At 46.6% G+C, this 20,084-nt stretch overlaps 1 protein-coding gene across 1 annotated transcript in view; it reads left to right on the forward strand.

Moving 5' to 3' along the window:
- The window catches only part of LOC144773041 (von Willebrand factor A domain-containing protein 5A-like), a 584,045-nt gene that overhangs the window by 190,538 nt on the left and 373,423 nt on the right, over positions 1–20,084 (forward strand). The window contains exon 5 of the mRNA XM_078657811.1: positions 18,462–18,634. Within this exon, the coding sequence (XP_078513937.1) occupies positions 18,462–18,634 (173 nt within the window). The remainder of the gene's footprint in view (positions 1–18,461; positions 18,635–20,084) is intronic.

Genomic DNA, 20,084 nt, shown 5'->3' on the forward strand with positions numbered 1-20,084 from the left:
GTGATCACCTTGTACCATGCCAAGCAACCCTTATGATGATTGGTTGTAAAGTCAACCTTATAGACAAGCTATCCTAGGGGTAGCATGGACTAAGCAGTCTTAGGCTAAACTCTGTAAAGGCATGTGAAGCAAGCTGTTTTACCATACACAATCCCCTTGAATACCAAATGAAAGGACACCACACAGATATATATTGAAAATATATATAGATTTATTTCTACAAATATCCCCTATACTCTTTATGAGCACAGAAGCAAATGCGTTAAAACAAAACACAGTTTAAATATACAAAAGTTGCACAATATGGATGAGCCCTAGGGGCCACCTAAACCATATACTAAAATAGTGGTAAAAGAACCACTATGGGGAAAGGAATGAGGCCTAGGGCCTGGGGAATCGCTGGAGCTGTTCGGGACTAACAGTGATGAAGTCGGGAAAGGCCAGCGGGACTTGGGTGCAGTGCTCAAAGTGTACGCATGCACCAATGTTAAGTCAATGGTGCGTAAAAGTTACAAAGTTAGTGTTTAAGGAACCTTCCGATGGACCTACAAGGATAAAACTTTAGACACAGGCACTAGAGGTGTATACCAGTGTGGGAACACCGGCGTTGCTGAGTTACCTCACCCACAGGAAGCGGGTGCACAGGTGCGAAGTAGTGTCGGGTTTCGTCACGCAGGTCGATGGTGCTTGGAGCTGAAGATGCTGCAGGCGGGTCGCCGAGGAGGGTTCCGGTGGATCCAAGGGTGGATCTGAAGAGGTGAAGACCTGAAAGCAGAGGGGACAATGTTCAAAGTCACTAGCCAGTGACTACCGTGGAACCAGGATGGAACCAGGCAATGTCGGGTGCAAACAGGTGATTAAGTGAAGATTGTCTCTGCAGCCACGTGGACACGAAGAGGTCAAGGACGTCCAGGAGTCGATCACGAGCTGTCCCACGCAGGCTCTCGCTGATGGCGGTGTCGGCAACTTGATTGGAGCAAACAGGCCTTGGCTAAAGCAAGCCACGCAGGAATCGATGCAAGCTTCTCACTCGGACCAGCAAGGTCAGAGCAGGTGCTCCTTTTCAGGGGAGCAAGGGCCAGTCTGGGGCAACCAGACCAGCGGTGTAAGTCGTAGTTTTCGTCACCAAGATGGCCGCTAGCCGCGTGGCAAGTGGCCGGGATGGCGCGTCGAGTGGCAAAGTGCAAAAGGGCCTCATGCAGATCGTGGAGATGCTGGGGGGCTGATCTTCGGTGCAAATGCTGCGCGGTATAGGGGCTTCTCAAACCCCAAAGCACAGCGTTGAGGGTGCCTTGGGTGCTGCGCAGTCAGCTCTTCGGGGGTCTTCCAAGAGGTCCGGTCCCACGTCTCTCGGTGCCTCCACGGGTCTCTTCTTTTCAGGGACTGTGGATCGGGCTCTGAGATGTCTGGGAGTCTGGGTCTTGTCAGGCTCTGGGCTCGGGCTCCGGCAGGAGGCGGCGGCAAAGCAGACGTCGAGTTGCTGGTTGGTGCCTGTATTCACAGGGTGGTCACTCCTTGGCCACAAGGGAGATTCTCTTCAGTCTTCTGTGCAGCAGAATGTCGAAGTCCAGTCTTCTTATTATTTTCAAGTCAAGTTCAGGATGATCTGAAGTCTTAGGACACAGCTCCTACTGTTATTCCAAATCTGGGGGCTGGATCACCTACTAGGTCCCTCCTCTGGGTGGGACCAGGAAGAGGGGTGGTTACACCCCCTTTCCCTTGTCCAGCTTCGCGCCAAGACTGGGGCTGGAAAGCCCCAGCACCGGTTTGAACTGGCATATGCACAGGGACACCTTGTGTGCCCCAGGCATGTCTGATTCTATTCAGCCCTGTCCTACCCAATACACAAAATCCTGTCTGGGGTGGTGCTAGTACCTCCCAAGGCAGGAAACCCTCTGTCCAAGCCGCCCTCGCTGGAAGGACTCCCAGCAGCAGGAGGTCAGACTTGTGTCTGTGGTGGCAGCATCCATTTTGTGATGCTGAGGCTCTGTTTAACTTTAACCGGGGTTCAGGTTATGTACATGTCGTGTCCCTCTAGAAGGGTGGAATGCTACCCCCGTCGCCAGAACTGGCGAGGGGGTAGTATTCCAATTCGTATGACACCTTACTCGACATGTTTTGATAAAGCCAAACCAAAGATAGCATTTAACCGCAAGGATTATAATGCACTTAAGAGTATATGGTATGGCAGTATCATGGAACAGCTAAGGGAATTGGTTCTGAAAGCTGCAGACAGGCTCAGCTCATGCCAGAGCACCATCTCACATATTTCCAAGCACTCTGCCTCCAGGATTGATGAGGCCTTCCATAGGAGTGGCTGATAGGAACATATGTGTCCATTTTGGGTTAGGTATAGGCATACTACACCTAAGTAAGGGGTAATTACACCGACTTACCCCAGCTGAGTGATCAGCCAGTTGTGTCAAATATGGAGGCCAGGCCAGGGGTGGCACAATACGTGCTGCAGCCCCTGGTAGGCCTTGGAAGCACCTACGCCCTGGGTACCTGGGGTACACTGTTACAGGGGCCAATAAGGTGAACCAGTTCCAATTTCGTAATGCACCTAATGTGCATTGGCATTAATTTAGGGAGAGAACAGCAGGCTGTGGGTCTGATTAGCAGCCGGAGTGTCATGAGATGGCAGCAGCCATGTCGAGCTATATGTGTAAAGGGCGGCAGCTACATGCTACAAGTAAGTGACTAAGTAATTAAATAGGAGCATTCCTTTTCAGCATGAATTTAAATGTTTTCCATTGTGGTTGGTACTTTTGTGAGCTCCGTGATAATCTACGATATGGTATGTCTGAGCTGCTTTGTATGTGTTCTGAGGAATGTTAATTTTTAGCTTCTGCAGTGTTAATGTTCACGAGGACTTCTAAGAAACATTGGCATCTCTGCAACTGCATGTCCTAATGTAGCTCCGGAGAGTGTGTATGTTAATTTCTTTATTCGCAGTTTTATGTAGTGTGAACTCGACCCGAAGGTACTGGGGTGCTTTACATGAGGAACAGTTATGGTACACAAGGACACATTCATTTTTGGTAGGCATGTGGGGATTAAGTGATTTTTGTGCCTTTCTGCCCTCTGTTAGACTCATTTTTTGTGTGCCTTTCTGCCCTCTGTTAGACTCGTTTTCCCCTTTTTTTCTGCCCGTATGCCCCTGTTAGACTCGTTTTTTGTGCCTTTCTGCCCTCTGCATCACCACAACATCACTCAGCGCTACCCCAGCATCACTCAGCACCACCACATTATCACTCAGCACCACCACAGCACCACTCTGCACCACCACAGCACCATTCATCACCACCACATTCTCACTCAGTACCACCACATTCTCACTCAGTACCACCACGTTCTCACTCAGCACCAACACAGCACCACTCAGCACCACCACAGCATCACTCAGCACCACCACAGCACCACTCAGCACCACTCAGCACCACCACAGCACCACCACAGCACCACTCAGCGCAACCACAGCATCACTCAGCACAACCACAGCATCACTCAGCACAACCACAGCATCACTCAGCACAACCACAGCATCACTCAGCACAACCACAGCATCACTCAGCACAACCACAGCATCACTCAGCACAACCACAGCATCACTCAGCACAACCACAGCATCACTCAGCACAACCACAGCATCACTCAGCACAACCACAGCATCACTCAGCACAACCACAGCATCACTCAGCACAACCACAGCATCACTCAGCACAACCACAGCATCACTCAGCACAACCACAGCATCACTCGGCACAACCACAGCATCACTCAGCACCACCACAGCACCACTCAGCACCACCACAGCACCACTCAGCACCACCACAGCACCACTCAGCGCAACCACAGCACCACTCAGCGCAACCACAGCATCACTCAGCGCAACCACAGCACCACTCAGCGCAACCACAGCATCACTCAGCGCAACCACAGCATCACTCAGCGCAACCACAGCATCACTCAGCGCAACCACAGCATCACTCAGCGCAACCACAACATCACTAGTTCAAATATGTTTTCGTCACAATAAAATACACTGAACATAATTTTCACCACAGCACCACTCAGAGCAACCACAGCATCACTCAGCACAACCACATCATCACTCAGCGCTACCCCAGCATCACTCAGCACAACCACATTATCACTCAGCACCACCATATTATCACTCAGCACCACTACAGAATCACTCAGCACAACCACAGCATCACTCAGCACCACCACAGCACCACTCTGCACCACCACAGCACCATTCATCACCACCACATTCTCACTCAGCACCACCACATTCTCACTCAGCACCACCACATTATCACTCAGCACCACCACATTATCACTCAGCACAACCACAGCATCACTCAGCACAACCACAGCATCACTCAGCACAACCACAGCATCACTCAGCACAACCACAGCATCACTCAGCACCACCACAGCATCCCTCAGCACCACCACAGCACCACTCAGCACCACCCCATTATCACTCAGCACCACCCCATTATCACTCAGCACCACCACAGCACGACCACAGCACCACCCAGCACCACTCAGCACCACCACAGCACCACTCAACACCACCACAGCACAACTCAACACCACCACAGCACCACCACAGCACCACCACAGCACCACTGAGCACCACCACAGCACCACTCAGCACAACCACAGCACCACTCAGCGCAACCACAGCACCACTCAGCGCAACCACAGCATCACTCAGCGCAACCACAGCATCACTCAGCGCAACCACAGCATCACTCTGCGCAACCACAGCATCACTCTGCGCAACCACAGCATCACTCTGCGCAACCACAGCATCACTCTGCGCAACCACAGCATCACTCTGCGCAACCACAGCATCACTCTGCGCAACCACAGCATCACTCTGCGCAACCACAGCATCACTCTGCGCAACCACAGCATCACTCTGCGCAACCACAGCATCACTCTGCGCAACCACAGCATCACTCTGCGCAACCACAGCATCACTCTGCGCAACCACAGCATCACTCTGCGCAACCACAGCATCACTCTGCGCAACCACAGCATCACTCTGCGCAACCACAGCATCACTCTGCGCAACCACAGCATCACTCTGCGCAACCACAGCATCACTCTGCGCAACCACAGCATCACTCTGCGCGATCCACAGCATCACTCAGCGCGATCCACAGCATCACTCAGCGCAACCACAGCATCACTCAGCGCAACCACAGCATCACTCAGCGCAACCACAGCTTCACTCAGCGCAACCACAGCATCACTGGTTCAAATATGTTCTCTCAATGTTTCAAGCTTTATTACAAATGTCACAAAAAAGTTAATATTACACTTCTGTTCTTGGATTTTCGTCACAATAAAATACACTGAACATAATTTTCACAAAAGTTATTTACAAAAGTTTAAGCTATTGCCATTATAAATTACAATCACTTTTATTTAAGTATTAATTATTTTAAAAAATTAAAAGCCATTGTTATTTGTAATATCAATACATCTAAGTCACGCATGGGTGCTTGTATTCCTGCCTGCACACAGTTAACGGACGCCTTATTTGCCTGAGGGATTCCTGTGACACCGGGACTGCTGCCTACGACGCTGCTCCACCGCTGCCTGTCATCCCCCCGCCGCAGCCTCACTCCAACAGCGCTGCCGCAGTGTGGGGGAGACACAGAGTAAAACCACAACTCCCAGCGGCCTCCGCGACCGGAAGTCGCGTTGAGGCGGAGCGCGCCAGGAGGCGCTATAAAACGGCACTCACCTGCTGAGGAGCCGGTGCTTGTATTCCTGCCTGCACACAGTTAACGGACGCCTTATTTGCCTGAGGGATTCCTGTGACACCGGGACTGCTGCCTACGACGCTGCTCCACCGCTGCCTGTCATCCCCCCGCCGCAGCCTCACTCCAACAGCGCTGCCGCAGTGTGGGGGAGACACAGAGTAAAACCACAACTCCCAGCGGCCTCCACGACCGGAAGTCGCGTTGAGGCGGAGCGCGCCAGGAGGCGCTATAAAACGGCACTTACCTCCCGCGTTGCGGGAGCGCGCGGGACTGCGCCGGGCTAAGCCCGGGCAAAGGGTGGGCCCTCTGTGGCCCTCAGGGGACCGAGGAGGACGGGGCGGGCCACCCCCTTGATACCTTGTGCCGTAAAAACCAACCAAGGTGATCCTTTGTACGTTTCTCATCCCAGTTTTTGTTAAGGGGTAAATTATTATTGTCAGACTTAAAAAATCAAGTCAAGATGTTTAAAACTAGAAAGACCCCTGTGACCACGAGATCTGCAACTAGAATAAAAAATGTCTCTAATACCCCTCTTCCCACAATAACTGCTATCGATCTAATGCTACAGAAAACGATCAATGTAGTGGCAGATGCCATCCATGATTCAGAAAGACGCCTCTCACTAACTCCAGATCTGTGTTTTCCGGACCTCTCTTTACATACTACCGAAAACGTCAACACTATGGACAATACAATGAATTCTCAAGAGTCCATTTTAATGTTGTCATTTACAGGGCTTCCTAGTCCCCAAACCAGAGACAACACACCAATAGCCCTGTCTATACCCTCTATAGGCAATAGTAGGGACAATAGTCTTATGCTGCTTAGCGACAATGGTACCAACACATGTTTGTCGCCCATAGCCCATCTAGAACCAGGGGCCCCACCTGCGGGAGGTTTAACATCTATAACAACAAAACCTGCCCCTGGATTAAGTCATGCGATAAAAAATACAACTAGGTGTCGTGGAACACGAAGTAAAAAAACATCTTTAGTCAAAAAAATGCCTCGGCTTAAGGCCAAACAACACTACTCAGCCAAGGACATCTGGTCTACTTTTAGACTGGCTAATCTTGCCTCTAAAGTAGTGATCCCATGTCCATTTACAACCAGTCCAGATCCAGGTCCGCTTTTGAGTAAAGAGCAGACCGTCCTTACAAACACGTCTATACACCACACAGATCAGACAGATCACACACTGATAAATAATAAATTACTTTTGGGTGAACTAGAAACCCTAGTTAAGTCTCTCTTGTTGCCTATTAGTGAGAGAGTTATCAACATTGAGAAGGCATTAGGGAAATTTGAAAGGGTCCAAAATGATGCATCTTCCACCTTGCTCAAAATATTGAACGCACCTCAATAAACTTCTACTTTTGTACCAGCTAGTAGTTCCCTCGCTTCAACCAGCAATAAAAATGCACGGGCAAAGAAAGCCACACATAATACTGCCAACAAACAAAATTTGCCAACTTGCCAGGAAAAAAACCCTCCTACCAAACCTGTAATAAACTTAGACGGAGGAGTTAATCCACCCCACATAGTGGCCGCAACCTTGAGTAATGCCCAAACTTTACCTGACACTGAAATTGAGGAATGTGAATGGGCCGCCGAGAGCTCCCCGGTCAAACTAGCACCAACCCATATAGAACCATTGAGTCATATTAAAACATCTAACCAGAGTATACCTACAAACCAAACAGGAGATAAATTGTTAAAACCGGTGGTAGCTAAAAGACCACATCATATAAATCTTCCACCTGAATCCAGTCTGTATACCATCGTAATGATTGGTGTACCCAAACTAGCGGGTGAGAGGACAGAATCTCAAGTGGAATTAAAAAATAAGGTGAGCCATTGGTTGACAACCCACAGACCGATTCCCCAACATATAAATGGTCATATTTCACATGTGAGAAGGGTAGACTGGGTGGGAACCAGATTTAAATCGACTGAGGGTGATTGTATCGTGGTAACCTTTGGTGACAGTCGTGCAGCTAGTTTTATTAGCAGTTGGAAAAGCGGTGTGACAAATAGTCTGATCCGCACTATGGACTTGAGCTATTTTTACCCTTCTAATAACCCTAGCCAAAATATAACACAATTACAGCCAACCTATGGTCAGGGGGGGTTGCTTGAGCCAACAGCCCATTATCAACCCAGGGAAACCGCATGGCCTCACGGCCCGACCACCTTAACGGACTTCACTAATTATAGGCAGGAACCCCCACGGCCGAGTAGGCTAAATAGCTATCCCATAAGACAACAAGAGAGAAGGGAGTTTTTATCCCGCCCACAACAGCAGTACTATTCATACCCACATCAACTAAATATGCAATACGGGGTTCCCATTTCAAACAGATTTGACGCTTTCTATGCTCCAGACTATCTGGATGAGATTGATTGACAAATCGTACTTTCGTCCCCTCATTCTACCCCTCCTGAGTCCCCAAATAGGGAAACATTTTCCCACAAAATAGTGAGCACTACTTTAGAGTGTACATATATCTCTATTCAAGAGTCAGGCGAAACATCTAAGGCAGTTCCACCAGTACACCAATCAGAGAGCATGCTGATTCCAAATGGGCGCAGTCTCTCACATTCTTCCACTCAAGTCTATTGCACAGTCCCTAGTGACGCAAACCCTTTACTTACCACCAATGAAACGCAAGCAGACACAATGACTGATCGAGGGGATCAAGTGATATCTCCATCCATAAACAAGGCCCAGGTAGTAGGTCTAGGCCATACATTACCATGCATCATAAAACTCTTATCCTGGAATGTAGCCGGTCTGGCTGCCAAGGTAAATGACCCAATATGGGTGGCATATATAAAAAACTATACCGTTCTGTGTTTCCAAGAAACATGGCTGGAAGATGTAAATGTACATATTGAGGGCTTCCAAAGTTTTTTCCAACCGGCAGCCCTGTCGAACAGCGGAAGATCTAAGGGGGGCTTGGCAATTTACATCAGCCTCGCACTTATCTGCCAGATTTCAAATAGAGCATCTGATAACAGACATATCCAAGCCCTGGTTCTTAGGAGTGGTAAAAGGGCACTCACCCTCATTAATTTCTATAATGCTGTACTTCCAAACAGGGAGTGTAACATCCTCTATCTACACAACTTCTTAAAAGCTAAAGCAGCAAGTCTGCCTCGAAGCACCCTCATTGCTGGAGACTTCAATGCGCATCCATGTGGCAATCCTGTAATGACACCTATTGGCCTCCTAGGATGTAACAAGAGGTCTGGTTTCCATTTTGACCATTCGACGCGTGGCACCCACGTCAACAACTTAACTGATGACAGGAACTTAACTGTTGCAATGTCCATGTCGGAGGATTCTCACATCTTTGATGTCCCCACGTACAAAGGCTTTGGAAACGGTTCTTATATAGATCACATTCTTCTTTCTAGAGATATTGTCGATTTAGTCACCGATTTTGAAATTCAAACAAGTATCTTCAGTGACCATAATCCTCTTTCTATTCAAATTGGAGGAGGCATTTTTGAACACCGGAAGCCACGGAATGATTGTGGCTCTCTAAAACCAATAAACGGAAATCGACGTTTGAAATGGTCAAAGGTTAATAGTAATACTTTGTACAGCTCAATTAATACCAGCTGTGGCAAAGAATTAGGCCTTTGTGTCTCTCCTACCACCTTGCCTGAAGCGACCTTAATCGCCTTTTCCGTTGTGGTTGATAGAGTTGGACAATTGCTAACCATACCAGCGAAGGGTCATTATGAACACCAACCAAGATGGTTTGACCAAGCATGCTCTAAGGCCGGACGAAACCTAAAAAAAGCACTTAAGGCTATCCCAAGAGATCCTGTTCTTATAAAGACATTGAGAACCAAATATAAGACAGCCTTGGCAGCTCGGAAAAAAGAAGTGAAAGCAGGCATTTGGGAATCTTTGTGTGACCCTGCAATCCTGGGTAACAGTTCTAAGTTTTGGAACATCATAAACAAGCCTCTGTTTGATGACCCCAGCAATCCTACGCTTGGGACTAACATACCCGAGGAAGAGTGGATATCACATTATAGTACAATTTTTAAAAGTGACGAGCCACAAGCGGATTTTGTTTTTAAAACTTCTGATGAAGAATTGTTGTGCTTTACAGCGGGGCAGGTAGAAAAGGGGATTCAGGGTTTAACCAGCAACAAAGCACCTGGTCCTGATGGCATTCCTCCCGATTTATTTCAATCAAATATTCATTTATGGGCCCCAGTTCTTACTGCAGTAATAAATGCCGGAATCTCAATTGGCTGCCCAAAGTCCTGGTGGTCTTCGACCATAGTGCCTGTATTCAAGAAGGGCGACCGTAGTAGTGCAACATGTTACAGACCTATATCGCTGATTAATTCAGTTGCCAAAGTGGTGGGGGGTATAATTTTAAATAGGCTGATAGCATGGGCCAACGAAAACAACATATTGTCGCCAATACAATACGGGTTCAGACCAGGTCATTCTACGATAACTCAATGTCTGAACCTGTATTTAATAAACGGCAAATATACCATGGCAAGAAAAGGGACCATTTATATGGCCTTTGTGGATTTATCGTCCGCTTTTGATTGCGTTGACAGAGGCAGGCTTTGGGAGGTCCTGCAAAAAATGGGAGTGGAACAAAACCTCATTTATTTTCTAGCTGATCTCCACTCGGACACAAGAGCAAACGTTCGTTATACCCAAGATATGAAAGTAATCAGGGATTTTAGGATAAATCTGGGTGTTAGGCAGGGGTGCATCTTAGCCCCGTTTCTTTTTAATCTTTACATCAATGAACTGGAGGAGCATTTATTAAAAACTGGTACAGACTATCCATATATAGGAAGGCAGGGCGTGCCCGTCCTGCTATACGCGGACGACGCCGTCCTAATCTCCAGAACGGCGATCGGTCTTCAAACCTTGTTAGACTCATTTTTTGCATTTATGAATTCCCGAGGCCTGAGCATCAATAATTCGAAATCCTTTACAATGATGACAGGTTTAGGTCCAAAAAAATAAACCCCCACTCTGTAAATGGCGAAAAAATACCGACAACTAAGACTTTTTCGTATCTTGGTGTCCTTTTCGACCATAAATTAACATGGGCACCAGCAATACAAAAGAAAAAGGGTGAGGTAGCGCGTGCAAACGCAGCAATAATGGACTTTGCAAAGAAAATGGGTAATAGCCCGGTGGCTGCTGTTTTGAAGCTATACCAAGCCAAAAGCACCGCAGTCGCGTGCTATGGGAGTGAAATATGGGGGTCTGAATCCTTAGATGCCCTTGAGGTCACTGAAAATAACTTTTTAAAGCAAGTTTTAAGGCTACCTAGGGGTACGGCAAACTTCTCTGTTCACGAGGAACTTGGTATGCCCTACCTAAGTGATAGGTTAGCTGTAAATCCCTTGCTGTGCTGGCTGAATAGCTGGTTAAACATAGATATCCCCCTCACTAGAAACATCTTGCAAGAGGCACTAGAGTGGGAAGGGAGGTTTAAGATCCCGTGGATAAAATACGTTAGAAGATGTCTCCTTGAACTAGGTCAGCTGGACCTTTTTCTAGCCCCTGAGAAAATAACTAAAACTGATGTAATATATGTGAAGAACACCTTTATGTCATCCAGGCATTTGGCGAGGGAGGAGAGCGAGTATAAGAAAAACAGTGTGAGATTGCATGCTCTCACAAAAACGTGTTCACATATGGAACCCTACCTAGCTTGGCCTTTGTCGGGATATGATCGCTTCTTGTTGACAAGATTTCGATTCGATATGATTCATCTATTGTTAGCTGTACCAAGTGGGGCACATAGAGGACAAGTGTTGCCAGCTTGCGGCTGCGACAATAAGTCTCCACAAGATCTGGCACACTTTTTATTTCTCTGCCCGTATTACACAGTTCCCCGTAATCTGTTTGTAAAACCTCTACTTAAACAGCTGTATTTTGCACAAATCAGACCAGCACTTTATTACCTCCAAATGTTAAACAGTGAATGTACCATGTTTGTATGTAGCTTTTTAAAACTAGCACTTAAACATAGAAAAAGCATGGAAGGTTAACTAATTTTGCTACTGATAGGAATATCTTTTTAACTCAAATTGTATTTTTATCTCTTTTAACTATAACTTTGTAATCCCGCTTGTGTTCGTGTTCATGTGGTAACACTCTTCTTATAATTTTTATTGTGTGTTTAAATGTCTATGAAATGTACTTTTATGATTGTTCTATGTAAACAATCGAATAAAGATATTTTATTTATTTAAGTCACGCAAATACAAAACATGTTGCATTACAAATGTTATAGGTGTCACATTTGCGAAAGTTATAACTATTGGCATTGTAAATGACAAAGCTATTAATTTAGCTATTTTCAAAAACAACACATAAATAAAATAAAAAATTCATTTACAAGACCAATAGCTCAAACTTTCCTAATGCGAGACCTATTGCATTGCAAATGCTTGTTGTGTAAATGGGGACAAATTCGGCGGCCCTCCATGTCTCAGGAACCGGTGCTTCGCTGGCTATTGCATTTGCTAGTAATAGGATGTAGCATGCCCAATGGGGGGATCAGCCAAGAAAAGATCTCCTGGCAAGCCATCAGGACCCGCTGCTTTAGAAGGAACAATTTTGCCTATTGCAGCCTCTATCTCCAGTATGTCAAAACGCTCCTCTTCCACCGGGGGCCCGTTTGACCATCCAATTCCTCTGCTGCAATCTCCTCTGGCGTTGAATAAAGCCCTTTAAAGTGGTCATGCCAAGCCTGACCAGTGATGTGATTTGGAGGTGAACATGTGCCTGACTTACTTCCCCAGGTGGCCAATTTCCAAAACAGATTGGTGTCTTTAGATGAGCATGCTTCCTTAAGTTGCTGCCAGCGGGATTCATCCCATTCTATCTTTGCCTCCCGCTGGGCTGCTTTATGGGAATTTCTAGCGGTTTTTATGAGCAGCTGGGTTTTCTCTTTAATGGCTGCAGCCAGGATTGATCTTTTTTGCCTGCAGTCTTTGGTGTACTATGAATATGGGTCCTTGATAGTATTACTGGTTTTTTTTGCTCAAGTTTGGAGCTTGAAAGTATATGTTGATTTGGGTGACAGTATGCTTACGGGCCCTGGAAATGTCCACTAATCTTGTTGCACTGTGGGCCGCGACTTGGAGCTCAAATGTGCCTGCGATTAGCTCATGTTTAATACCAGCAATCTTTGCGTCATTCAAAGCTACCTTTTTCCATTTCAGGAACTTTTGCAGTTTGATGGAACTACATCCCTAGTGGCTATCAGGGGTAGGTTGTTCAACTGGTGTAAGGTGCTTCCCATAAGGGATTCAAAGTTAGGCATAAGGGATTGTGGCCACTCTCTGTGGTCGAGCCCGCTATCATGTCGACCAGATTCCCACACAGTTTCACATCAAGGAGGATGTAATCAATGCGGGATCAGCAGCTGGCTCTTTTGTAGGTGTTGATTCAGAAAAGGGGGTGGTGATGAACAGAGTGTCTGAATTAAGCAGACCACTCTTACCCAGTCCAAAGATCAGGGCTTGATCCATCACCGTTATTTAGCTCACTGCCCCATCCCAGCTCAGAACCTGGCTATATGCAAATTAGTCTGTCCCTGGCCCAGTGCATCATGGGAACAGGGCAGACCAAACTACCAAGCCAATTCTTCACCAGAAAGGAGACAAGCTTCCGGGGACCGGTTTCTGCCATTTCAGGCGTCTTCGGCCCGGCTTGCTTGAATCCTGATGGAGCAGTGAGCAAGGGACTCTGTCCATCACCACCCCTTGTTGTAAATTATTTTGTCCACCCTAAGCGTGGAAGGGTATACTCAGATGTGAGTCCCTTGCTCATTGCACCATCAGGATTCAAGCAAGCCGGGCCGAAGACGGCTGAAATGCCAGAAACCGGTCCCCGGAAGCTTGTTTCCTTCCCAGTGTAAGAATTGGCTTTTGTAGTCTGGTCTGCCCTGTTCCCATGATGCACTGGGCCAGGGACAGACTAATTTGCATACAGTCAGGTTCTGAAACTGGGATGGTGCAATGAGCTAAAAAACGGTGTTGGATCTAGCCCTGATCTCTTGACTGGGTGAGAGTACTCTGCTTAATTCAGAGACTCTGTCCATCACCACCCCTTGTTGTAAATTCTTTTGTAGGTGTTAGCTCCTTGCTTATCTGATGGCGACTTGCCATTAACTGCCCTCAGCCCATACTCCATAGTAATAGCATTAAGTTGGAGTACCTGTTGTGTCCATCTTTTTACTAGGGGGAGGTCGAGCTGAGGGACTACCTGTCTATTGCCTTGTTCTTCCATTTCCGTTAGTCCATGGCCAAGGGTTCAAAGGTGCAGTTTGTCTCCTGCGACTACCACTCTTGCATGGGGTGAACAATTAACTAGGCATTCATCCAATGCTGGGATGGTGGGTGAGGGCCTGCCTTCTTTTGACCCTCTTGCGTGACATTTGAAAGTTCGATTATGGGTCCACCCCTTGGCCCCCTGATGCTTAACCGCAGGATATCTGGGCTTGGGGTTGTTTGGAGAGTGATTCAGCAGTCAAGGGCAATGTTTATCCAGACAATCAAGTCCCCGGACGGGCGCCCTCTCCCTATGGAGGTTGCGGGTGAGTGAAAACAAGTGTAACCAGCTTTATATAATGGGACCGGACTCTGCGTCTCCTGAAAAATGCAAACATCAAAGCCCTCCACTAGTTGGTTCTAATGAGGGAGTGGGATTTTACTATTTAAACCCGCCTTATTCCATGACACAATCTTCAGCTGTTGATGGAGTATGGGACCAGAGGCGACACTTTATGTGGGTATTGGTTAGTGAATAAGTTGATGTTTGCAAGGCTGAATATGTGAGGGTGCCAGAGGCTATCTCTTTTTCTACAGGGATGGAGGGTCTGCTTAAGCTAGCCTGGCGCTGGGAACCCTTGATACGGTTTAATATGTTAAGAGGAGTCGGGTGGCAAGGGGTCTAGCTAAGTGGTTGGGGCTGGGTGTTATGATAGGTAAGTCAAAGTGGTGAGGAGCTGGATCCTATAGTCAGTCGTTAACCTTGAGCAAGGAGGTGCCTGCCAGATGTAGTAGTGGCTGTAAAACAGGTTTCCTGCCTTGCTCGTATGTTGAAGTGTGCCTTAGTTGAATGGAAGACCCACCAGGGGGCAAGTGCGAAATCCTAGAGCAAGGAGGTTTTCCGCCATCTCAGTTTCCTTTAAAGTAATCTCAATGTTATCCAGCTGATGGGTTGGAGAGGTACACCTCCGTGCTCTAAGAATATCGTCTCTGATCACTGATCAGAAACCCCTGACATGAAGGATCCAAAGGGTCACTTTGTTGATCAAGGAGTCCTCGCTCTCGTAGGAATTCTTGGTATTGATTTTTGGGACATTGGTCATATAGATTTTTCGGTTTGCTACGAGTTTTTGATGGCTGGAGTAGCTAGAGGAAGCAACTGATCCCGGTTTCCGTGGGTAAGGGGTTGGGCATGCCGTGGCTGTGCAGCCCTTGTTTAGGGGTTTTGTGGGGCTGCTATCCTCTTAAGCTTGTCTTGGATGGTGATGCCGGAACTGTTTACTCTCCCAGCTAAAGAATCAATTGAAGCTTGTCTGCAGATGGGAGTGGAGAGAGTGGCCAGTTGATGTGGAGTGGGGCCGTAAGGAATACAGCCTTTACTAGGAAAGGCTGGCTCTTTTGGCACCAAATCACTGTGTATAGAATGTGAAAACTAACTACAGAGGTATCTTACTGTGTGCAAAATGGATCTGTCTTCAATAATGTTTTGACTAGGGTGGCCTTCTAGCATAGTTTTCATAACACTATCTCTGCTATAAGTGCGTTGATGTTGAGGTAAGTGTCCAGAGGCTCTATTTTGTTTTCTGTGCTGGTCATAGGAGTGGCAGGAAATTGCGGTAAGGACACAATGTCATTGTGTTCATCGTTAAGGTCCTGAAGAGGTAAGAACCTATTTGTGCAATGAATTACCGGTTCGAGCTGAGGAGTGCTAATGCCAGTGCTAACTTTGGAGATAGTAGAGGGTTGGGGTGTATCCTGAGTGGTCAATGCTAACTTTTTTGGTTCTGTGGGTGCCCTCTTGGGGGGTTGTCTTTGGAACTTTATTGGAATGCCAGGGGGCAGTTTGGGCTTGGACTTTGGCTTAAAGGACATCTACCGGCTGGGTCCCCTGGAATTGCGGGCACAGTCTGGTTGTCCACTAGAATGTCCTCACACTCGTTGATCAAGGTGTCTATCCGGTCGAGAACACAGTTACTGCCCGAATGCTTAACTATCGTCCTACCCCTTTTCCCTTTTACTACTCGATTTCCCCCACCTCTTACTGTGCCTTCCATAGTTTTCCTCTTCCCCATGATGCATGCTCAGGAGACCACCAATGCCAAGGATAATCAGTATACTAACAGAAAATAAGCCGATACCCTCTGAAAACAAATACGAACAGTCTAAACAGTCAAAATAAGTAAATAATCCCCGGCGGCCAGAAGAAAAGAGAACCAAGAAAGTCAATGGAGTAGTCCCACTTAATGGTTACATATTGGCAACAGGTGGGGAAAAAATAAAGCAAGACGCACAGTACTTTGCAAAGCAGTCTTCAATAGCCAGCACAATCCTGAAAGCAAATATAAAAGGGGTGACCCTGCCTCTTCCTGGCAAGGACGGGACCGCCCTTGGCCAGGGTGTGGCCCTGGCACGCCTGCGCACATCCCGCTCCGCGGGAGCCCTGGTCGGCTTAAGAGCGCCTCCTGGCCTGATTCTGGATTGATGACGGCATGTGTACCCCAAGGCTACCTGGGAGCTGTAGTTCCTGCTCCCAGGTGGGGGAGGAAAGCTGGCAGTTCCTGGCCCCGCGGTCGACGTGAGTGTGATGGCGGGTTCGAGAGTGCTCTTGCTCCCCGCTGGCAGATAGCAAGAGGTGCTGTGTGCTGATACGGGCTCTGAAAATTGTTCTAGCACTGAGTGCAAAGGTGCTCATCTATGTTTCTAAGTCAAGTTTTAAAATAAACCCTTGCAAGGATTCCAAAGCAGGGCTCTGGGTGAACCTACCAGGAGTTTTTTCTGTTCTTTTTTTGACTTCGCAAAGCCATTTCAGAAAATAATGTGCTCGCTATATGCAATCACACACAATTATTCCACTTGTGTAGAACTTTGAACATAAATTGAAATATATGGATTTGAAATGTATGGATTTGGCCTAACAGCAAGAGCTAGAGACTTTGGATCAGGGCAACCAGGTTCGAGTTCACTTAATCTCCTCGTTAAAACCAAATGAATATAACTTTAAGTAACATAATCTGGTGCTCATGTAAAGCACGCCAATGCCATTTGGCATTGTTCACGCTATAATAAAATTGCAATGTGTATATGGAGTCCAAAATGCTCCACTGAGTCTCGTTTTAACACAAAAATTCATATGATGCCTTGCCCTATACTGCAGAAGGGGTTTTTCAAATTTTATTAAATCACTGGTATCAACACGAAAAATGTTCGAGAAGCCTTGTGATTTTAGTGAACAATTGAGATTAGAAAGAAACGCAGAAAAATGTTGAGTAGAAAGACAACTTTAGACTTTGAGGCGCAAGCTGTTGGTCTTCTCTGTCGCATGAGTGTCAGTCTAGTTAATGTCTGGTGGGCTATGCAGCGAAAATTGTGTGAGTGGTCATTGGACCTCCATGTGCATGAGTCAGGTGTGTTCTAGGAGGAGAGAGTCCATCTGCTGGGAGAGAGTGTGGATGACTTTGCTGTGGCAAGGTGCAGAGTGGGTGTCTGTTCCTTCTTTAACCTTCTGGTAGATCTGAGTTTCTGGGGTAACTGGCTTCTGTGGTGGACGGGGGCTGGTGTACCTCTTCCCTGCTTTAGCTCGAAATGGGAGTGTATGTGGTTGAGTTGGTAGTCTACCTCAGTGGCAAGAAGTAGTTCATGTTGATGAGTGTCTTTAAGTCTTGTAAGGGTTCTCGGTTTAGGGTCTTTGTCAGTCTGTCTTCCAACTGAAACTGACTGTGGCTTCCTGGGGCTGAGGTTTTGAGGCTTCTTGTGTCATGCAGGAGGTCACTTTTCTCACCTGTCTTGGTTGTATTTCTGTTGACTGGGATTGGTGTGATAGGGTTGGGTGATGGTTGTTGATGTGTGGCTTTGGTGCAGCAAAACATGGTTTTGGAAGAATTGTGTGATAGTCGGTGAATCACCGCGAGTGGTTGAGTCTTCAGACGTGGGGTAGGCTTTTAACATGTAGAAGAACTGTTCAAACATATCAAGATTCGGATCAGAGGCTTAAACAAGAATATTACCAGTTCTATAGATTGAAAAATGGGAATTGCAAGATGGTTATTTGAGACCTTGAGGTATTTTAGCTGCCATTGATATTTGAAGGGGTGCATTCAGTGACCCTCTCCATGGGGCTGGGTGATTTGTGAAAAAGATATGCCCAGATTTTAGGGCTCCTTTGTTCATGCAGTAGTATGTGTTGGAAATGGATGTTGCAGCTAGCACTTTCAGCAGTCTGCTTGAAATTATTTGCTGCATTCGTATAGCAGTTAGGTTAGCCTGTTTCTTACAGTCTTTTTCAGGGATGGGATGGTCCTGTTCATTCATTATTAATGTCCTGTATGCTCCATTACTTGTACCCCCGCCCTCCATCTAACTGGACCTTTCACTCTGTTTCTTCCTCTGTAGAAGCAGGGACTGAAAGCGTAACCACAGGTCTTCCTCGTGCACCTGTAGGAAAACTGCTTTACACTCTTGAAATGAATACCACAGTCCAGTCCTCCTATGGTGTCTCTCGCATCGAATCCAACTGTGGCTTGAGCCCCCTGCAGTACTTAGCTGAAGACAAGACTGCTGCCCAGGTAAGGAAACTGTACCATGTTCTACTCTTCATGAACCATTATGGTAATTATTCATTGAATGCAAGCTGAGGTGCTGGATCATTTTTCTAATTTACACTAATGTTCTGGTAATAGCATGAATGGGACTGATAGTCCACTATGATATTGCTCCATTACATGGATGGTGCTGGTGCACTTTGACCCTAATCAACAGATGGTCTTAGTTCCAGTCAATATTGTTTTTCTTGGTTATCTGTAAATACCTCAAAGTCTGAAAGTTGAGTAAGGACGTCACAGTTCACAACACCCTGCTAGGGGACAAAGGTAACATTGCATATTTGATCCATGTATCTGGAGTACTTGTGGGGATACCCAAAATGAAGCAATCAGATTGTCCTCCATTTTCATAAAAGGCTGTGCATCTGTGGGAAAATGGTCCATGGACCAGAGGGTTATTTGGAATTTCTCCAGACACAGAGGCTTGTCTGACATTCATGGCTAGAATGAGCTATTCACCTTGCTGGTTAATTCTCTGTGCCCACTAATCCAAACTCTAACCATGCCTATCACATTTATAGGATTTTTCTTATTTGTTTGGTATTTTTTAAACATTTTATTATTTCCTAAAACAGAAAGCTTAAATGAAAACAGTTAAAATGCATGAGTGATGATACATTATCTACGATTAACATTTCATCTACAAGGTGTAGGAGCTATCTCCAGCAATACAGAACAAACCATTTAGGGCACGAATCATAAAGGCAATCTAAGACAAAAGTCTAACTTTACGACTTTTGGTATTCACAAGGTCATTTATGAGTTCTATCTTTACGTACGCAGTTGGGTTGTACTCTCCTGCTCGGGCCGTACACTTCCCCCTCGGCCCGTATGAAGTGTAATCAATGGACCGGATAGCAATGTTTACAAAAAAGAACATTGGGAACATGAGATAAATGATAGAGGAGGTCATGAAAATCAGTTTGGGCAGGGAGAAGGGTGTGGCTAGACATTGCCTCACATCCCAGAGAAGTTTGCTCCTTTGCATTATGGCATTTATCTCACGTTCCTAATGTTCCTTTTTGTAAAAATTGTGTTCCAGCCCATTGATTATACTTCATCCAGCCCGAGCGCAGATTCCGGCCCGGGTGCGGAAAGTATGACCTGAGCCTGATAGTACTGCCTGAGATGGAGATTCCGGCCCCACTGTGAACATAAAGATACGACTCATAAATGACCACTGTGAAAAACAAAAGTCGTAAAGGTAGACTTTTGTCTCAGATTGCCTTTGTGAATCGGGCCTTTTAGATCTGGGGGTCTCTAGTTGGCAATGGTTATCCCCTTTGTTCAAATAGGGACCCTTACTTCTAAGTCAGGATAAGGGGATTACACTCCTTAATAACCCCTGCTCACCCACTTGGTAGCTTGGCACGAGCAGACAGGCTTATCTCAGAGGCACTGTGTTAAGCATTTG

The sequence above is a fragment of the Lissotriton helveticus genome, chromosome 8, assembly GCF_964261635.1.
Source record: "Lissotriton helveticus chromosome 8, aLisHel1.1, whole genome shotgun sequence".
NCBI classification, from domain to species: Eukaryota; Metazoa; Chordata; class Amphibia; order Caudata; family Salamandridae; genus Lissotriton; species Lissotriton helveticus.